This window comes from Aedes aegypti, chromosome 3, assembly GCF_002204515.2.
Source record: "Aedes aegypti strain LVP_AGWG chromosome 3, AaegL5.0 Primary Assembly, whole genome shotgun sequence".
Lineage (NCBI taxonomy): Eukaryota > Metazoa > Arthropoda > Insecta > Diptera > Culicidae > Aedes > Aedes aegypti.
This window is the reverse complement of record NC_035109.1, coordinates 317,024,022-317,044,830: the sequence shown is the minus strand read 5'-3', so window position 1 is coordinate 317,044,830 and position 20,809 is coordinate 317,024,022. Positions and strand designations below refer to the sequence as shown.

General features: G+C 36.7%; 2 protein-coding genes across 3 annotated transcripts in view; one reads left to right on the top strand and one right to left on the bottom strand.

Annotated features, from left to right (window-relative positions):
* The window catches only part of LOC5575516 (sine oculis-binding protein homolog), a 129,965-nt gene extending 114,410 nt beyond the window's left edge, over positions 1–15,555 (bottom strand). For both annotated transcript variants that reach the window (XR_002502646.1, XM_021854917.1), the window contains exons 1-2: positions 15,043–15,555; positions 6,286–6,967 (exon numbers count right to left, since the gene is read on the bottom strand). Coding sequence is in view for 1 of the 2 variants with exons in the window: in XM_021854917.1 (XP_021710609.1) it covers positions 6,286–6,399 (114 nt within the window). In the remaining variant the exon portion in view is untranslated. The remainder of the gene's footprint in view (positions 1–6,285; positions 6,968–15,042) is intronic.
* A 1,924-nt stretch (positions 15,556–17,479) lies between these two features.
* Positions 17,480–20,097, top strand: LOC110678325. The gene is made up of 5 exons (XM_021851055.1): positions 17,480–17,842; positions 17,906–18,036; positions 18,762–19,079; positions 19,138–19,344; positions 19,795–20,097. The coding sequence occupies exons 1-5, from the start codon at positions 17,734–17,736 to the stop codon at positions 19,921–19,923; spliced, it is 894 nt and encodes a 297-aa protein (XP_021706747.1). The 5' UTR covers positions 17,480–17,733; the 3' UTR covers positions 19,924–20,097.
* The last annotated feature ends 712 nt before the right edge of the window (positions 20,098–20,809 follow it).

The following is a 20,809-nucleotide window of genomic DNA, read 5'->3' as shown; positions in this document are numbered from 1 at the left end:
GTAGCGGTATCGCACAGCTATTCAACATGACCATGCTGAGGGTCGTGGGTTTGAATCCCGCTGGTCGAGGGACTTTTCGTAAAGGAAATTTTCTCGATTCCCAGGGCATAGAGTATCTTCGTACCTGCCACACGATATACACATGCAAAAATGGTCAATCGACAAAGAAAGCTCTCAGTTAATAACTGTGGAAGTGCTCATAAGAACACTAATCTGAGAAGCAGGCTTTGTCCCAGTTGGGACGTAACGCCAGAAAGAAGAAGAAGAAATAACATATTAATACAATTCAAGCATGAGAAAACCCAAAAATAAAAGATTTGAGAATTTGAGATTTATGCAATACTGCATTGGCAATAGTTGAAGCGCTTATGAATTTCGGAAATGCTTGAAACTAGTTGGATTGTTTGGACAACAATTTATTTAAAAATTGTATCGATATTTCATAGTACATTGGAGTAGCCATAGTAAAAAGAAGGTTTTCATGGCCATTTCTATGGTTCCTTGAAACTCTGTTGAACTGATTTTGTGTTCTAAGTCTAAATATCGTTCTTAACCCCTCCACCAGCAGCTTCAATTTTTTTACCATAAAAAAATATTCAAATCGCTAAACTCTTTTGTTACTTAATATTTTTGCACCATTTTTTCCCAAGTACTCAAAAAATTCTTCTATTTTCGTAATCTGCATCGATATTGATAACTAAGCCTTGATAAGATCATTCAAAAATGAACATTTGAAAATCATGCCTCACACATACGTCATATTCTTAACAGTTTGCTGTAGACACCCGAAACTTATGTTTTCATCCAGTAAATCCACTTCAACCGATAAATGTATGTTGCCAAGTGAGAACAAATGAGAAAAATAGATGGTGAGCAATCAAATTTACCGTTTTAAGTTGGAAATAATGTTATATCCACCATGGCGATAATTGGTACAGAGAGTGTGTGAGAACCCGATTATGGCAATTCTTTGAAGGCGGTTCGTTTACATGTTTTGTCCAGTAAAATAAGAGAAGTAAAACTATTTTATGGATCACTTCTCCGACAAGACAAATCAAGCAGAATTCTCAATGCTTTTTATGCACTCTACGAATATAGATGATCCCTTTTAGCATAATATAATAGTTCATATAATTAAACAACTTACGTTTTTAAAACTAAAAAAAATCTTGTTGCTGATTCTTCTGGCAGCATTTGCTTTATTAATAGTCTCTGAAATCTAAATTATTTCTTGGAGGAGTTCCAAGATTAATCGCGGATTGCATTTAGTTTATATTTGCCAGAGATAACCTCAAAAATGGGTTTTTAAAGGGAAGTAGTCATTAAGTTATGGAGTTATTAAGATAACTACTAGAAGAAAACTAGATCGATTTCACTAGTAACAAAAAAATTGAAGTGTTTAACCTTCGGGCTGTTGCGCTGTTGTACTTTGTACAACAGTTGTGATTGATATGCTAGGGGAAGTGGTGGTAAAATGAACAGGGGTGGTAAAATGAACACCGTGCCTTTTACCGAGAAAAAACAAACTTCGATGATTTTTTATCAAGCACGGACGATTTAGAGCATAAATCTGAGTGCTCGAGTTGATACGTAGGTCAATTGAAGTAAAAATATCAACGAAAACTAAGATTTCAGAAAACCACGTTTGAAAATTAGAACTGACGTAACTTTTAGCTCGGGAGGCTTGAGGTTTTTCAGTGAGGTGAATATCGTTATGATATGATGTCAAATCTGATTTCTTTAGAATTATTTTTGAATGGGTTACAATCATTAATGGATGTATTTTCGGTGGGGCAATGAAAATTTTCAGAAATATTTGTTTTGCTCACGTTTTTTGCATGGTGTTCATTTTACCACCAACCGCTGTTCATTTTACCCACATAGTGCAGGTAAAATGAACATTTGCATCGCTTTATGATAGCGATGAAAATATGTGAAAATTTAGCTATTTTAAACTGAACCCATGTCGCTGCTATAGATTACATCCCTATTTTTGATGCTGTGCGATAGAACTATACAAATTCCTCGTTTTTCTATATGAAACAAGATGATTTCCTTAAGGTGTTCATTTTACCATCCCTTCCCCTATCATTTTCCAACAAAGATATCTACCAACACCAAACTAAAATGTATTCCTCAAGAATCTTCTTAAGAACAATACTTGAAAGTTTTAATTTACAGTATGACCCTTTATAATACGGTAAAATCAACAAATGTATACAGAAGTCGCATAATAATGAACGCACTATATACGGTTCGAGTAAACCACAGTTTGAAATCGGTTTATCTCCAAATCCAGATTATATAGAAATTTGGGGTCTTTAGTAAAGTTGTTCTGGAGGTGAAGCGCTATCTGAATTTGACCGCTAGGTGGCACTAGTGGGCATGGAAGTTTTACTTTTGTTTTGCAGATATTTCAGGATCCTGACCGTTTAGAAGGATGGCGTCTTCGGCAAAGTTGTTCAGTAAGTTAAGGACTATCATTGTTCGAGCTAGTTGATTCAAAATTTTGCCACTAAGCGGCGCTAGTGAGCATGAAACTTTTGTTTGCAAATATCTCTGGAGCCTGACCACTTAGAAACATTGTGTCTTCGGTAAAGTAGTTCAGTAGCTCGAGGGCTATCATTATTTGAGCCAAGAAATAGAATATTTTGCCGCCAGGCGGCGCTAGTGAGCATGAAATTTTTTGTTTTGCGGATACTGCAGGATCTTGACTTTTAAGACAGGCACCTTCGGCAAAGTTGTTCAGAAGCTTGAGAACTATCATTATTTTACAAAATCTCGAACCTTAAGGATTAAACAAAGAAAGAATTTGAGCTACCGAGCAACTCTGCGAAAGACGCCATTTTCCTAAGTGATCAGGTTTCTGAAATATTTGCGAAACAAATGTTTTATACTCACAAGCGCCGCCTGATGGTTATATTTTGAAACAAGCTCAAACAATGATAGTCCTTGAGTTACCGAACAACTTTGCCGAAGACGCCATCTTTCTAAGTGGTCAGGATCCTGAGATCTGCAAAACAATAGTTTCATGCTCACTAGCGCCGCCTACTGGCAAAATCCCGAATTTCTTGTAAAACAATGATAGCCCTTGAGCTACTTTTGCTACAATTTTGCTCAAGACGTCATCTTTCTAAGTGGTCAGACTCCTGGGATATTTGCTAAACCAAGGGTGTTGAACAAAGTACAACGTGCAACTACTCGCGTTACAAAAATTCGCGCGATGACCGAAAGGTTAATAAATCATAGGAATCATAGCCTAACACACTATGGATGTTATTTTCGTTCAAGTTCGAGCGAGAGGGAATGTATGGAGTAATTACTTTAATAAACTTGTATAATAATTCCGGAAGCATTTTAAACTGATACATCTTTGCTAGAATAATGGAAACAATTCATAATGCACTTCATTGCAATTTGAAACAAAGTTTTGACAAGATGCCATAGATGAATTCATCTCATTTTCATACAAAATGTTCGAGTTTTAAGATTCTGTATCTCGGCTTTCAATGTTCCGTTTGAATTGAAATTTCCACTGCAGCTTGGAAATAACTTTGGGTTTGCTGTGCTGGAAATTCACAGCTTTCCAAGAACAAACTTTTCAGTTATCGCGAATCGCCTATTTTGAAAAAAAAAAAAATATTGGAAATAATTTTTAAATGAAAATATTAAAAGTAATATGCTTTTCTGCCTGCTTTGTTCATTATGTGGATAATTGTTTTTTAGTAAAAGTGATTGGTTTCTAATTATTTTTCAATTTTATTCATGCCATTTCTTAATTAAAAAATTTGTAACATCTCAAAATTAAAATTTCGTTTTTGAAATATTGTGAGCTGCGATGAAAATTTCAGCTGAATAAGAGTGCTTTGAGCCGATAATTCGTACTTAATTCGTGATAAAATCTTTGGCAGAAGTCTGATTTTTAGTTGTCTCACGTTCTGGACAGAACCTGATTCTCAGCTTAGGGTTCTTATGAGCGATTTTACAGTTATTAACTGAAAGCTTTTGTTGCCAATTGACCATTTTGCATGTGTATATCGTATGGCTGATACGATGATACTCTGTGCCCTGGTTAATCTGAAAAAAAAAAATTCATTACGAAAAGATCCTCGACAGACGGGATTCGAAACCACGATCCTCAGCTTGGTCTTCCTGCTTACCGCTACTGCCATCGGGCCCCATATTTTACTTTGACAGAAAAGCTGAATTTGAAAAAAAAAAATCAAATATATATATATTCACGTTTGCAGCAAACTATTTTTGTTTTTTTTTATCCAGGGCAGCTACGGTACCCTTATGCCCCCTAGATACGTCCATGGTGTAAATCAGCGATTCCCAAAAAGGGCAAATTAGTCTCCTGGGGCGATTTTCAAGCCCAGGGGGGCGAAAATTTGTAAGACTTAATTTGGGGGGCAAAAAAGTCAGAAAGGGGGCGAAAGTGCTAGTATGAGAAAATGTGAAGACTACGACTCTTAAAATTTGTAGAAGACACTCTTAAGGCTGGTTTGTTGTTGAAAAGAAAAGTAATCGCCTATCTCGATGCGTGGAAAATTCCAGAAATGGTCAAGAAACAACAATTCTTTGATAACAGTACAAAGTTGAAAGGAAAGGTCAGTTCAAATGGGGCACTCTGAGGAAAATTTCTTGGCCCGTTCAGTCAAAGAATTTCTTTACTTTTTTAAGAGAAACAGCGTATTAGCTTTATGGATATGAATAGACTGAAAGTTATGTTTTTTCCGTTTGATTAAAGTTTAAATACATAAAGTGCAGTACAATTACGTATTATTTTGATTCATATTACGGACACTCACGGCCTCAGTAAAGTATAACTCGTCAAAAAGCATATAAATAAATGATTTTGTATGATTCCTTCACGCTATCGAGCCTTCAAAACACTTAACTTTCAAAGGTTTTTAATTCCGCAACATGCATAATTTTGAATGAATTGAAATAGAAAAGTCAAATGATTAATTATCGGCAAACTATTAGAGAGGCGTCTAAGACAGTTGAGCATTACAAATGTTTATAGATATCTACAGTATGGCCCATAAAAAATGCGAAAATCATTATATCATGTTCTATGATAGTTTTTATATGAAAAATTGAAACGAAACAACAATGTTATTCATTATTTGTATTATTCAATCTGTCTAGACATCGTTTGTCGCTTTGGACATGATTTTTATCTGTTACATAGTTGTTCTTACTAGAGAGGAATTGGAAGAATACCTTAAGATTTTAGCAGTTAGTCATAATCAATGATGGTGGGAGAAGCTTTATGTCTCGAATATTCGCCCATGTCAAACGATCATAGTTGGAGTGCTGTAGACTTAAGGCTAAGTAGCCCGTCATTCGTTTTGGCAGCCATGTTGATTTTGCAGCTCGCAATTTCAAAGTAATAAAACTCAGTCAACATAAGTAATATTGATTCAGAAAAGTATCACTACTTGCGCTTACATGCAGAAAGTATGCTGATACTTTTTCAACTATGTCAGTACAAAACCAAATGATTTTCTTTTATTCGCAGTCGTGAGACAAAATAGCCACAACCATTGATGCCCAGTATAAATTTCAATGACGGCCTACTTCGCCTTAAACATATATTATAATAAACTGCTCATTCTGAAGAATCGTAGTTGATCCTTTATAAAAGTATGATAAACGGTTCTGTTTCGCTAAAAACCAATGAGTTACTATTCATCTAACTTGTCTCTTAGCGAAAGAAAAAAACTTCTTTCTCAAAAAACCAAAAAACCTCTATATTTATTTTTTATTATACCTTATTAAAAAATTAAGCCACGTCAAAACCATTATATACAAATAATCCCAAAACTATGACCCTGGCGAAATATTTAATTGTAGCCATGAAAAACACGTAGTCTTAGAACTCTTCTATCTTCTGATACCAAGCAAACTAATATTTTCAACAATTGAGTGCAATTTTCAGACATTAAAAATTTATCACCAGAGTACACGACGCTTTTGCAGCCTTTTATAGAACAAAACCTTCCAACTTTTTTGCTTCAGTAAATTGTTCAGGTTAGTATGAAAAATATTACAAAAGTTGTTTTACATAGCAAAAATATGTCTGAATATACAATCACTCATGTTCTCAATAACTAGAAATTGCTCTCATTTGATTCATTTTATCAAAACAGTTCTTTAGACTTATATCGCAAAATTCTAATTTCTGACCCATAGTGCAATGCCAGAAGAATTTATTCGGAATGTGGCGCACAAACCACCCTTCCCCCGTCGTCAATCCGTAGGAATTTCGCTTCTTACCTTGATGTTGTCCGGTTCGGTGCAAATCTCCTTTTTGACCTTAATCCGGTGGGGTGAGGGCGAACTCTTCGATGCCGGCGTGGTTGTCGATGCAGTGGCCATCACTAGATCCATCCTCCGCGCGCTCGGGTTCTGGATGTGACAATTCGCTCTCACGTCGTCGTTGTTGCCGCCGCGCCGTTGAAATTGGATCCTTTTCACATGCAACGGAGTGCGAACGAGAGCGCGAACAACGTTTTCCCCCTGGTTTACTGTTTACCGCGTCACGATGCTTTCAGTTCAGAATAACTCCGATATGATGTCACAAATCCCTCCGGTATGGTCTCTCACTGGTTGTTGGTAGGAATACGGATAAAAACAGAGACCAAAGAGCGGGAAACGAACAGTTTGATCCCACGTGGTCTAATCGAGCGAGTAAAAGCTTTGATTTCATAAAATTTAAATTCCATCCGATTGGTTAAAAGCGAGTAATGTCGTTTGGATACGGGTGTAACCTGAACCGACTGCTTATATCTTCCATCTATGATCGGCATATTTTTGTTTCCATATTCCTTTTTTTCCAGTTGTTGGTTGTCCGTCGTTCAGTGGTACAATGTTGATAGGCAAACGGTTGATTTATGAGATACGATCTTAGCAGTATCGTGATGAGAGTTTTATCTTTTTGTTGGTGTAACGCAAAGTTCTGAAAAAAAAATAGTTTAGTTTAGTTTAGTTATCACAGATTATTCCCATACATGCTGAAAAATCGATTTTGTGCTGAATTATGATTCATTTTCCCAAAGTTATTGCTACACTGAGATGATTCATTTTCCGAAGTATCCTCATGTGTGATTTACTTTGCGAAAAAGTAAAAGAAATCTACGAAGGAGCAGTTTTTTTCTGAATTTGTTACAAATGATGTGTTGGCAGTGCCGTAGTAGTGGCACCCGCCAAGGGCGACAGAATGGGAAATTTTTGTAAATGCATATTTGGTGCTGTAATTTCGGGTCGAATTGCACGGTTTTTCTTGTATTGACAATACCAAACAACTGAATACAGGAAAACAAGTACGAAAGTTATCAATGCGACAATTTGAAAAAGTTTAAAGAAAACATGATTTCTTCTTCTTATTTTTCTATATGAAACATTTTGCAAATTCGTTGAACAATGATTTGGTCACTTATAATGATTTGAGTAACAGTGCCCGTTCGATTTTGACAACATGTCACAAATTTTCATATTAGGTAATCTGATGGCCAATTTAGGCCAACTGGTGGCAGAATTCCAAATCAAGTGGCTCATCACAGTGCCAAAGACACCATTTTGCTAAAAAATCGGGACTCTGAGATATTTGCGAGAAGTTACATTGCGAAATGTCCAATCTTCCGGTTCCTCCGGGACACAACCCGATGGCCACTGTAGGGTGAGGGCGTTTTCAAGATTTTATTTGTCCACTGTCCAATTGGTTTCATTGATCTGAAGGAATTTGCCGAAGACATCAATATTCTGGGCTTCGTGGCTGTGCGGTTAATGTAACCAAGCATTTAGCCGCATCGAGTCAAGGAGCGTGGGTTCAATTCCCGCTTCAGTCCGGTAAACTTTTCGTCAGAAATGTGTTTCGACTGTGCCACTGGGTGTTGCAAGCTAGTCCGTTGTCTAGTGTGGTGCTTCCTTCAAAGGGCAAATTGTCCCACTGGAAGCGAATACCGTTTTCGAATACTTTTCGTTGATTTTTTATTTTTTGAAATATTCTTTCTCTACAAGCAAGAGAAGAGTAGATCTTGGAATAAGACCAACCTGATCAATTTGAATGTAATTTCGAAAAAAACCTGATCAATCTGAATGGAATTTCAATGGTTTTTCGATTTTTCTTAAGGTGTGTGTACTCAGTACACTAGGGCGACTGACAAATGGTTAAACAAATTTAGGCGGCCATTTCGAATTCTGCCAGAAAAACTTTTTTTTACCATTAGCGCACCGTTCGTTTTGAATTCTGAGAATACCATCAGAAGGCTGAGAAAAAATTGTGTACAAAAACTTGGTGAGCAATGGTATTTACCCTATGTAATGAACGATTTTCTAAAACATGCTCTACGATTTTGACGTACATATATGGCGAGTGCAATCAAAGCAAACATCATTTTTTGCTCAACAAATACACAAGTATTTAAACGTTGTTTTTTTCTTTGAGTTGAGTGAAAAATAGCAGTATTATGTTGAGTGAAAACAATCTGGCGGCTATCTTGGATTTTGGCGTCATCTTGATTTTGAGCAGTAGAATGAGTATTTCACCTTGTTAGCACTCAATATGTTGAATATTCAAGCTATCGCTGAGAGCTGAATACGCTTCCTCCTATTCATATTATTCTTATTTTTTTTCCTGAGGTTACATGCTTATTGGAACAGAGTCTGATTCTCAGCTAATAAAAACAAGCTGTTGAATGAAAAAAATCCTTTCAAAACATAAAACTTGTATGCAACCAAAGTACAACCTAACCTTATTATCGGTTCAACAAACCAGATGTCAATTCGACAAAAAATGTTTATTGTTGATTCAACAAAAATGATTGTCGAATTCACAAACATGACAACAATCACGATTGTTGAACTGACAAACATGTCGAGTTGAATTCAACAAAAATGTTTGTTAGCCCTGAGTTGACAAACAAGTTTGCCAAGTTTGACCCGATTTTCTGTTAATTGCACAATCTATTTCTCAGCGTGATTAGTATGTACAACATTATTTAGGTATAATTCGTAGAATCACTGTAAAATTGTGTGCGAAAATCGTAGTGTTCGATTTTATCCCGTCCCTAAAAATAAACGTGACGTTTCATCACTTTTTCAAGTCTCAAAACTAATCATTTTTTCACAAATAATGACATACTGCATCGAGAAAGATTTATTGATTCTTGATTTTGGATACATTAATTGAATTGTTTAGGCGGGTGGTCTTACCAAAGCCATAATAATTTGTTTAAGTTAAGAAGAATCAACGTCATATCTCGAATTTTCAAGAACACAAATATGTATAGAGAGCCAGAAGGCGTTCCACGAAAAGCGTTGATCGATCAATTGCCATCAAGTAACCAATCGGTCATATTTTTAAGTGCGGTTGGTTGTTTGATTCTTTTGATTTATGAGACAGTGCAACATTTTCGAGGTCATCGAATGTAAACCACATTCTGTCTTCAGATCCTGAAAGTACAAACCCATACTAGTAAAACCGTATTCGGTTTTTCAAACCAGTTCGATATTTAAAGTATCTTCATTTCTATTCTTCAGCTTGACTGTTTTATTTAATACGAAAACAAAAAATCGAAAAAACAGTTTCAGCCACATTTTAAATTTTTATTTCTTGATTTACCAATCAATGAGAGTGACCAAATTATGAATACGCTGGCCAAATCAGGTATATTGAAGCAAAAACACTACGAAAAAATGAGAATACTGCCACGACATGTTCACTAATGAAATGCCTTCTGGTATGAAGAACATTTCTTCCGAAGGTTACATTGAGGAATTCTCATTAGTTCATGCAATATTGCTGTACGAAGGAAAAATGAAGCAAAAAAATGAAAAGAGCCGTAGCTCCAAATTTCGAACAAATCCTTCAAAAACCAAATAGGGTTTGTTACTCTATGGGTGTAAACTTTCAAGAAATGTAGTCAGAATTTTTGTTTACATTTTGTGTACTGAGAATCCTGAATGCAGTGAAAAGATTTTCATATAGGGAAAGGAGTGGTTTTGTATGTCACGGAATGGCTTGAGGACGGTTCAACGGAATGAAGTTTTTCACTGGCGCACTCGACAAGGGATGCGACGTGATCGTGTGAGGTGAAATTTCGGGCAAGTCTCCGGAATAATCGGAAAATCTGGAGAAGACTAATGTGTCATTTTGTATGGGGAACAACATGACGTTTTACAAAAGCCTACTTGATGGCGAGATGAGGTTTGTGGGAACCTGGGAGGGAGGCACCGATATTACACACGAAATATGGCACAAAGTTATTTCGAACTGCAAGAAAACTCCAGCTTGCCAACGAAAATCAAGGCAGACATGATGAAAATCGCTAGTTTTCATTTGTTGTGTTCCATCGATCGTTCTGGACAAACATGGAAAAAGAGCCAAAGTTTTCTATGCATTTCATTTTCGTATTTATTGGAAAAATTTAAATTATGCGTTTCAAATACTTTCTATTCAATCAGAATAAAAGGTGCTATTGTGACATTACTTGTGAATAAGCATGAATAGCTTTTCAATCGATTTTTTGACACATTTGATGAAATGCAATAATATGTTTTGATCAATTACGCGCTTTTATCATGTTTGTCCATTGTTTTAGATCTGGGCTCACAGTGACAGTTCGTGACAGCAGAATCTCGGCTCACCTTGACGTACATAAATTTCGTATTGGTTTCTCCCTCCCAGGTGGGAACCACTAGTTGTTTTTAAGTTAATGATTTTTTCTTGCGATTGCATGATTGAATTGTATTTGAAACTTTTTATGAAAGTATCAAGTTAGAGAAAGTATTAAGTTAGAGAAGTAAACATCATACGACGAATTCCATGTCAAATCGGTCAGTCACAAAACTCAACCATCTTAGATTTGGAGTAAATTTTGCATATGTTTTAGTTATGGTAGAATAAGTGTTTTCTTGGTCAATATCACAGGGTTTGACGGTGCCAGTGTAGAAGGTGCACCATATCAATTCCCGTCTGTGAAACGTATCACCTTCCCAATGCTTTGGCACATCTCTAATGGTTCATGATTTATCATGAAACGTCTGCTTTCAGGCGAAGGATCTGTTAATATGTTTCGGCATATCATTAGGTCCTCTTCGAAAGAAGGGACCGCTAGGGCTCAGTAGTTATTTATGAACCAGTGCTAGTTGTAGATGGTTCAGTTCAGCATCCTTTATACTGCCGTGAATCACAAGTCAGTCCCATCTGTAAAAATAGGTAATGAGAAAATGGGGTGTGAAGTTTCCAAACTCGTTTTCCATACGAATATTTAAAAAAATCCCAGAAAATTGAAACATGATCAGATTATAATGGAAGTTTCACAATTTAGTTATCACTTAGATATCTTTCCCTGAAAATATAGAGAAGAACAAAACACGGTTTATTTTTGTGTTAGACAGGACGGAAATCTGTAGTGTAACTGATATGCGGTTACTTTTCATTATGGGACAATTTACCCTGCTGTTTTTTTTCATAATTTTTCCGAATAAATCCTATTACCTTATTACTGTCCATAACTGCATAACAGTCACATTCGACATTTTTGACAAATTGGAGTTAATACCATGGAGAGTCATCAATTGATAAATACTTTCGATCAACTTACTGAAATCTGTTAGATTGTTCTAGAAAATTCGAAAAAAATACCAAGTTGTTTTGTCACATTGATAATTATAACCGCATAAAAGTCACACTGAGATTTTAAATGAGCCTCGTAAGGTGATAGCAATGAAATTTCTATCAGACTTATTTTCTGACAATTCACCTAGTATGCGATATAAGTTGTACAAAATATCAGCCTCAAATAAGCACTTTTGAGTTCCTGGTAAATTTTAGAAATTTTAGTATCCTCCCATACTGTCATAAAATGCAAACTTGGTATTCCATTTACTCAACGCCTACTTTTGTCGAATGTTACATATATGCAGTTATGGGCAGATTAGTGCACTGCCCATAACTGCATAACAGTCACATTCGACATTTTTGACAAATTGGAGTTAATACCATGGAGAGTCATCAATGGTAAATACTTTCGATCAATTCACTGAAATCTGTGAGATTGTTCTAGAAAATTCGAGAAAAAAAAAACATAAATAAGTTCCGTAAAGCTAAACATTACATATAATTTGCAATTGGATTAGATGGACAAATTGATGTGAAGATTTGCGAAAAAGTTACACGTCTTCTCAGTGAGAATCGAACTCACGACCCCCGATCTCTAGTTGGGGCGCGTTACCACTACGCCATGAGAGGACTCATGAACGCAGAAGTTAACCTGAATTCGATTTCAGCTCAATAATCACGTGGTCCTTTTTCGCAAAGTGCACCTCTCGATTCTCACTGAGAAGACGTGTAACTTTTTTGCAAATCTTCACATGAATTTGTCCATCTAATCCAATTGCAAATTATATGTAATGTTTAGCTTTTCGGTAGTTGTTAAACTTCCACTCGGCTGGTTAGCCATAAACCACGATTCATAATTAAAAACAAGTATAAATAAGTATTTATCATTTTCATCATATTCATCTCTTCATGGTATTAACTCCAATTTGTCAAAAATGTCGAATGTGACTGTTATGCAGTTATGGGCACTGCAGCTGAAAGAGCATTGGAAATTATTAAGTAATGATCACAGATGATAAATGGTAATGAAAAAAAAAATAAAAAAGTGGTGTTATAAAATTTTAATAGAAAGTTGTAGCTGTGATAGTGAAAAGTGGTACAGGTCGGACTCGATTATCCAGAGACTCGATTATCCGGGGACTCGATTATCCGGAATTCGATTATCCGGAATTTTAGACTCGATTATCCGGAATTTGTTTTTTGTTGTTCTTGTTTTTCAATTTTTATGCATAAATCTGAGATAATTTGGTATTGCAATATACAATACGAATGGTTTTGCAGTTTTGAACGTAAATATTTAAGTAAAGGGGGGTTTGAAAAAGTGTTTTATTTTTTGTGTATGCTGGTCAAATTTTTTTTCCTTGTTCCTACTGTTCCTAGAAATAATTTCTGGCTACGTTACCGCATCATATTAATAAAACAAACAAAAAAAGATAATATTTATGTTCTTTTATCGAAGATTTCAATTTTTTTCTTAGTGATTCGATTATCCGCAAGATTTGATTATCCGTAGTGAAAAAAAAAAATCGATACTCCGGATAATCGAGTCCGACCTGTATAATGAAAAGTACAGTGACCCCACGCAGTTGAATCACCCACAATTTATGAATCAGCTGATTTCAAAAGACAAAATTATTATCAAACTTGTCACAAAACATCACAGAATTATTTTTACACATAGTTCCTTATCAGTAAAAACAATTCTGTGATGTTTTGTGACAAATTTAATAATAATTTTGTCTTTTGAAGTCAGCTGATTCATAAATTGTGGGTGATTCAACTGCGTGGGGTGACTGTATATCTGATGTGTATCATGAAAGTTAATGAGTGATAATCGGTGATTAGGTTATAGTGTCATAAATGTCGATACCAAAAGTATAGTATGGTAATTATTTGGCAGTGAAATGGGGAATGTGGACCTTTTAATAAAACTTTTTCGTTCTTTTCTTTAACCACTTAAGTAGCATTTCAGGTCTCATCATAGTTGTATAGTAGTCTTGAATAATAGACTGCAAAACTAAGGCAAGGGCTGATTGCTGGTAGCGTACACTGTGACGTTGCTTAGGAACGTCTGTTTGATGATCGCAATAGAGATTTGGGCAAAAGTTGGGAAGAAGATTAGGGTAGATTAAAAGTCAAAGTACTACCCTTATCGCTTTGTAAAAATGTTTTCTTATATAAATTTATAATTTTGACATTCGACTAACTTCTGGAAATGGCCTATGAAATTTATTCGAAAAACTTGCTTCGAAGCTGTTGAATTTTGAACAAACGTTCTCTGAAGAAATTGTACTGAATAGTTTGGGCTACAAGATAAACTACACACTAAAACATATTTTATTTTTTATCATGAAACATTGAAAAGTAACATTGTTTTCAAATTACACTAAAAACCCCATTTTCATTATCTTTTTTAAATTTTGACCAAAGAATCTCGTTAGAAAACAGATATTTAGGACAAATTTTCATAATGGATACTTAAAAAAAAGTTTTCCTCAGAACAAATTTTGGTGGGTTTACAGAATTTAGGTTTTGTTAAAATAAGTACATTCGTTTAGGTGGAGGTTGTTCAAATAGTAAGTGATTGAAAACATAACTTACTAATATCAAATAGCAATTATGGACATTTTTTAAAACTGGTATCATTTTGCACAATTTTACCTAGTAGATCACTTTTCGGTAGGGGCTCAGAAAAACATAATGAATTTTTGTGATAACAAAATCAAACATATAGTAAACTCTCCATTACTCGATACTAAGGAGACCATCGAGATAGGCAGGTATCGAGTTACAGAACACAAAACCAGTGCAACTGCGATCCAAGAGACCATCGAATTAGCCATGAAAACCAACTTCTACTATGATCCACGGCATAAAAATTAACAAGGCAGGCTCTTTACTGATGTAAATATCAAGTTTCATTGTAAACATGTGACGTCACTCCTATCGTACCATATACCTTCCGGATCACTAGATCATTTTTTTTGGCAAATTTGTTCGAGGTGGACAGGAATGACGTCGTCAAGTAGCTGTCAGTTTTCGGAATATATCACCTTCTTAATATATACCTAGTATACCGTGCTATGATCCTCTAACTCGATATCGAGATACGAAATATCAAAAGAGAGAGTTAACTTTGTTGTTCTGTGGAAAAATTTCCAGCTCAATTGCTTGAAAAGGAACAAAACTTATGTATGAAAATCCACATGTGCTGCTATTCAGAACATCACTGTATTTTAAAACACTTAAGATTATTAGTCAGACTGAATTTTTCCGTAAGATTCTGATCATATCATACAACTATGTAAAGAATTTGAGTGAAAAAGCTGCTTAGCATTAGGTGTTTGTAATATTTAGTACACAAAACTGTGATTGGCAATCAATATATAAAAGGCAAATAAAAAACTCACCTTATCCAGTTCCTTCTGATTGAATAAATCGCATTGACTGCTACTAATTATCGATTACTGCTATACGAGCCAGCTTTGTCACTTAGTTCATTGCACCGATTTCAATCCTATGTCCAAGGCATCTGTTTGTCTCTTCTCATTGGCATGTAGAAAATCCAACGTCTCCAATTACAACTGACGTTATAGAAATTTTTAATTTCTTGCTTCACTATTCGCCTGAGTTTGTGACTGGATAAAACCGATCTCACGACACGAGCCGTTTTAGTAGCGCGCGAAATGTGCCAATTCCCTACTGTGCAAAATGTACAATATCATCCCGCAGAGTTTCAACACCGTTTCGATTATTATTGCTGCTCGTTTAACTTCGAGCCAAGGGATCTTTGAACTCCACGTACGAAACACCAACCTAGCGCGGGTTTCGCGTTTTCAAAGTATCAAATTTCACACGTTTCTCACTCGCTCGCAGCGTTATGCACTTTATTGTGATGTGGCGCTGCCCTTACACTGATAAAAATCCACACGCTCGATCTGTGTGTTTAAAATTATGGATCGATTCATGAACATCCATATCGATTTGCTATGATTTTCTTGCAAACTTCGTGTGTGTTACACATTAAATTCCTGTGTTTTGCTTCATGAATTGATTCATCAACCGACAACAGGGATTCCATATTTTTTCCACATAAGTTCCCGAAGCTTTCTCTTCAGATTCGTATGTGTCAACCTATGGACGCATAGATCATCACTACAACACGGATTCAGTGTGTTTTGCTTATGGTTATCTTGTGTCATAATCATCATGTTCAAGTTGGTCGATTCATTGATTTGCGCAATGAGATTGTTATGATGAAATCCATGAGCTATGCTATCGATTTCCATGTTCAAAGCTTATAGATTGTTTGTGATCAACCCCTGGGATGCATAGTGAACTGAATTGCGGTTGGACCTCGTGTCGAACGACAGTCATCATCATGCTTCCAAAGAGAAGAAGCAAATTTTGAAGCTGAAAGTGTTAGATGAAAATTTGTGAATTCGATTTTTCTTTTATTAGTGAAGTTGACCGATGTACGAGAGTTCTACCTTTCTATAAGAAAACATTGATTATAATGTATAGTTTAGTAGAAAAATCGGATTCCACTAACAGATTTTCCTGGCTTTCAGTTTCGAAAAAAATGGAATATGCTTATCCCTGGCTTCCCAAATTATGGATTTGCGGCGCCCCGCTTGTTGCTAACTCACGGGTTTGAAAAAAAATCAAGAGAGCTTGCGACAAGCAGAGGAGCCTCAGATCCATATTTTGGGGAGCAAAAGTTTTTTTACCAAATTTCTTCTTTCAGTCCCTTGACATTTATGTTCTATCACACATGACTATCTAAAGCTACTACATTTCGAATTCAGTAAGCAAATCAGTTGGTTTTCATGATTTAATATTTGGAAATTCATGTTTGTTTCACATGACAACCTAATGTTGATACACATGCTATCATACCGTGAAATCAATGATGAAATCCATATGGCTACCACACTCAAATCATGTGGTTTTCCTCATTGCGCAAATCTATAAGTAAAACACACGACCTTGACGTGTAGATTTTTCTCAGTGTAGTTTAGCTTCTCTGCTCCTCTTCACGGATCACATTGTTGCCAATCGTGAATGCACTGCTTAACCTGCTCACACTAACTTTTCGCGCTCGATTCGATTCCAAAACCAGCACCGCCTGCTACTCTCCCGAAGGAGTTATTTTTAATTCATATTTCATTTCAAATCGCGAAAACCTCTGCACATTCACTCACTCGCGCTCACCACAGCCTACTCAGTTGCGATCGTTGCATTTCGAAATCCACCAAGCGTCTCCTCCACGATCTGCAACAGACACATTGTAGCACAATTAATAATCCATCATCGCCCGGTGCCAGGTGTTTGCTCTTTTCTTCATCCGCTGATGCTGAGGCAACACTTTTCTCTGGTAGGGTAGGACACTCAATTAAAAATAAATTTCCCACGACGAACTGCACACTTATGTATTTCAGCGGTGATTCCTCCGGGATTGCCGCACGAGGTGTTCAACCTTTCCAATTTCAAAAACAAACTATATGACCACCTATATTCAGAGAACGAAACGATCCACATGGAATCGACGGGTGAAGCCGAACGGAAAACACGTCCACTCTCGACGAAGGTTGCTGCGAATCTGGCGCTTGGTTTCGAGAGCGAGAATGTGTTTAACCGATGGATGACTACACTGAACGAAATCACCCGCCAGAAAATGAATGAATTCTCATTCAGTCCTATGCGCAATCGATTATTCCTAAAATTGAATGACAGACTCTTATGAATGATTTTTCGAGCAACAATGAATAATGTTTGTTTACTGATTGAATTCTTTTTTTTTGCATATTGACTGATAATTTGTCATATCAGGCAGGGCTAAATTTGCGTATGTGAATCATTCTAAAGCAAGATGTTTATATTTCATCATAGCCCCTTTGTGAAAATCATTCTATTTTTGATTTGTTTTCATTTTCTGCGTGGTCCCTCTGCTGCGCTCCATTCGTCAGAAATACAAATGGCGGTCGCGTGTGTTCTACGTCCGGTGATTCCGCGATATTTTGAACGTTTTTCGAAGTGATAATAAAACCGTAATGGTGAAAAAAGTGCAGTGGTAGCGAAATATAAACGTTGGTTGTAATATGACAACGTTCGAACGACAAATGTGGGTGGTGGACGAAAAATTCCACCACATTTACACCGTGTCAATGCAAATTGGATTGCCTGCAGCCATTGTGTTGACACTATTCGGTAAGAATGATAATTTTTCTGTAGTTCACATTTATTAATAATATTACTATCTTTTTTGTTTAGATAAACATTACCCCGCCGAGTGCTTCGGGACCCTCACCGAATCAGAATGGGAGAACGTTCTGGAGGGCACTGGCATGGAAGGGAAAGGAGCTGAGGTGTTCCAGCGCATCGCGGCGTGGAAAACGGCATCGGTAATTATAAAAATAGGGTGCCGGATCTTATTCTTGGCACATTTGATTAATTACGGCAGGGTTTTATTTTATGAAAGCTCCTGAGGTTGTATTTGACCACATTGTGCGTCGTATTGAAATGCTTCTTATTGCAAACTTTCAGATAATTTGGTCGAGAAAGAGCCAAAGTGAATCATGGTATTGCCCAAGTAGCTCTGCACTCTGTAAAGTGATTTTTTTAAACATACAACATCACGGCACACATCAAATAGTTTTAACAGGAGACGATTTAAGTAATTTGTTCGATATATTTTAGAATTTATACGCAATTGTTAATACAATTGTTCAAATTATATTAATTTTAATCGTAATTCAAATGATTCCAAGAACCTTAGAACACTCGTTTATTTTTATTCATGTGTATACGTCACTAAAACCCAGATAGCCGTAGCGGTAAACGCGCAGCTATTCAGCAAGACCAAGCTGAGGGTCGTGGGTTCGAATCCCACCGGTCGAGAATCTTTTCGGGTTGTAAATTTTCTCGACTTCCAGGGCATAGACTATCTTCGTACCTGCCACACGATATACGCATGCAAAAATGGTCATTGGCATAGTAAGCTCTCAGTTAATAACTGTGGAAGTGCTCATAAGAACACTAAGCTGAGAAGCAGGCTCTGTCCCAGTGGGAACGTTACGCCAGAAGGAAGGTACTTCACTAAAACCATTATTTTTCAAATTTTAAACAGGAAATTGGCCCGGGTCAGTCCGTTATACCTCCGTTGGAAGCTAACGTATACATGTTTCAAATCAAGGGTGATTCAAACGATGAATCAGATTCGGAGGAACCGCACCATAAGGACGACAGAGAGAATCTCTCGCAAATGAACGATGTGGAACAATCCGCTTCGAAGCCTTTCGGAGCTTCAAGTGAGAATGCCGAATGTGCGCCTGATAGAGATACTGATCTAATGGCAACTGAAGGTGCTGGCGATAGACCATGCAAGATCGAAGCTAGCAATACGAAGGACATCATACAACAGAGCCGCGACTCTGGAATAGTGGAGGTAAATGTTACGTAAGAATGTTTAGATATCACATTAATTGCAATTTTTATCCATGCAGAGCGATGCAATCAGACCACTCAACAGTAGCCCAGAGTGTAAACCTGGAATTAACACGATTGAAGTGAATGAAGGACGGATCACTACAGATGGGATTCACGCTGCTGATGTTGGGACATCCGTAGCTCTCAGAATGGAAACGACCGATTGTGATAACACACCAGCAGGTGTTGAAAAACAGATCGCACCAATTAAACCGCCTGCTGTGGTAAGTTGAAAATATTTAATGATTAGTATTTAAATAGGTAGAAAAGTTTGCTAGAGCGAATTTAAATTACAGGCACTATATTTACAGTCTGGTAAATAGAACTGTTAGAGCCAATCGAGTATGACGTCCCAACGTACTTATGTATGTACTTAAGATGTTAATTGACGTCACGCTCAACTGCCTCCGATTAGTCTGTTCGCCACGCTGTGGATAAAGTGACTGTGGTTGTAATGTTCACTATGAATAACGAGTTGAATCATACATATTGTTACGCTATACTTGCCACTTCTGATTCACTTCGTCAGGGGAAAAGCTTTTCGTTTGGTATATATACCAACAAACAGCGGCAACTGGCTCGTCACGGCAGCCGTTGACACGTTGCTCTCCAGACCGTTATTGTCAGAATATATAATCTCCATCATATCTGTGCTCACTAGTCGATTTTTACAGCTTAACTGCATGCTCGATGGGCCCGCTTTGAAGTTACGCCCTATTGGTGGTATAAACCTACAAATTCCTAGAAATAACAATGTTGACTATAATCGAATAGTTGACACATTCGACAAGAGTAGGCAATGAGGAAACAAGGATTCATGCGAGTATTTTTCATCAATAGGGTATATAAAGTAATGTGGACAAACCGTTACGCGTACCCATATAATTTAAACATTTATATTTGATTTTGCCGTACACGCCCAAATAATATACGCATAACGGTATGTCCAAAATACATTTTTTTGTACTTTCGTTTCATGTCAGCCTAATAAACTATGAAAACATATTAGCATCGCTAATTGATCCATTTTCCATCCGAATTCCCATGCAAAAATCCTCTTCTAATGATGGCTTGTTGAAAACAAAAATATTGCTGCTGGAGAGTTCGTTTGAATACTTTTGGGTACAACATTCCAAACAAGTGCTAGATAAGGGCGTAAGCAACATGCTCGATTTCTCTTCGTTGATCCTCTCTTCTGTGAATAAAGATGTCAAAATGCCCGAAATGTTGTGAAAATTTAATTCAAATAGTTCCATAAAAAACTCAAATCCAACCCTTCAAAGTTGGTAATTTACCGAGTATGGAAATCGAAAAAAGGCCAAAGTATTGTTCAATACTTAAGGTACGTTTTGACACACAAAACAATTCATGAGGACTCCATCCTTGGATTGAATCTCAGAACTAATCCCGCTCACTGAAATCGTAAAAAAGGATTCCTACCGATCCTTCTAATTGAGATGAATTCAAAGAGTGCTTGTTTAAATCTCCATGTAGACAACGTTAGAAGACTGCCACAGGTTTGATGGCGATTATTTTCTGATAATAACGGTCACGGAAGCACCGTGATCGGTGATGTCGGTTGGTCGCCCCGTTCTGCTTCATAACAGCAGTAGTCGGAAAGTCGATGCGAAGGATATAGAATTACAAAACTGCACGATTATTGCGCTCTCCTGCGCTGCCAGTCAGCTA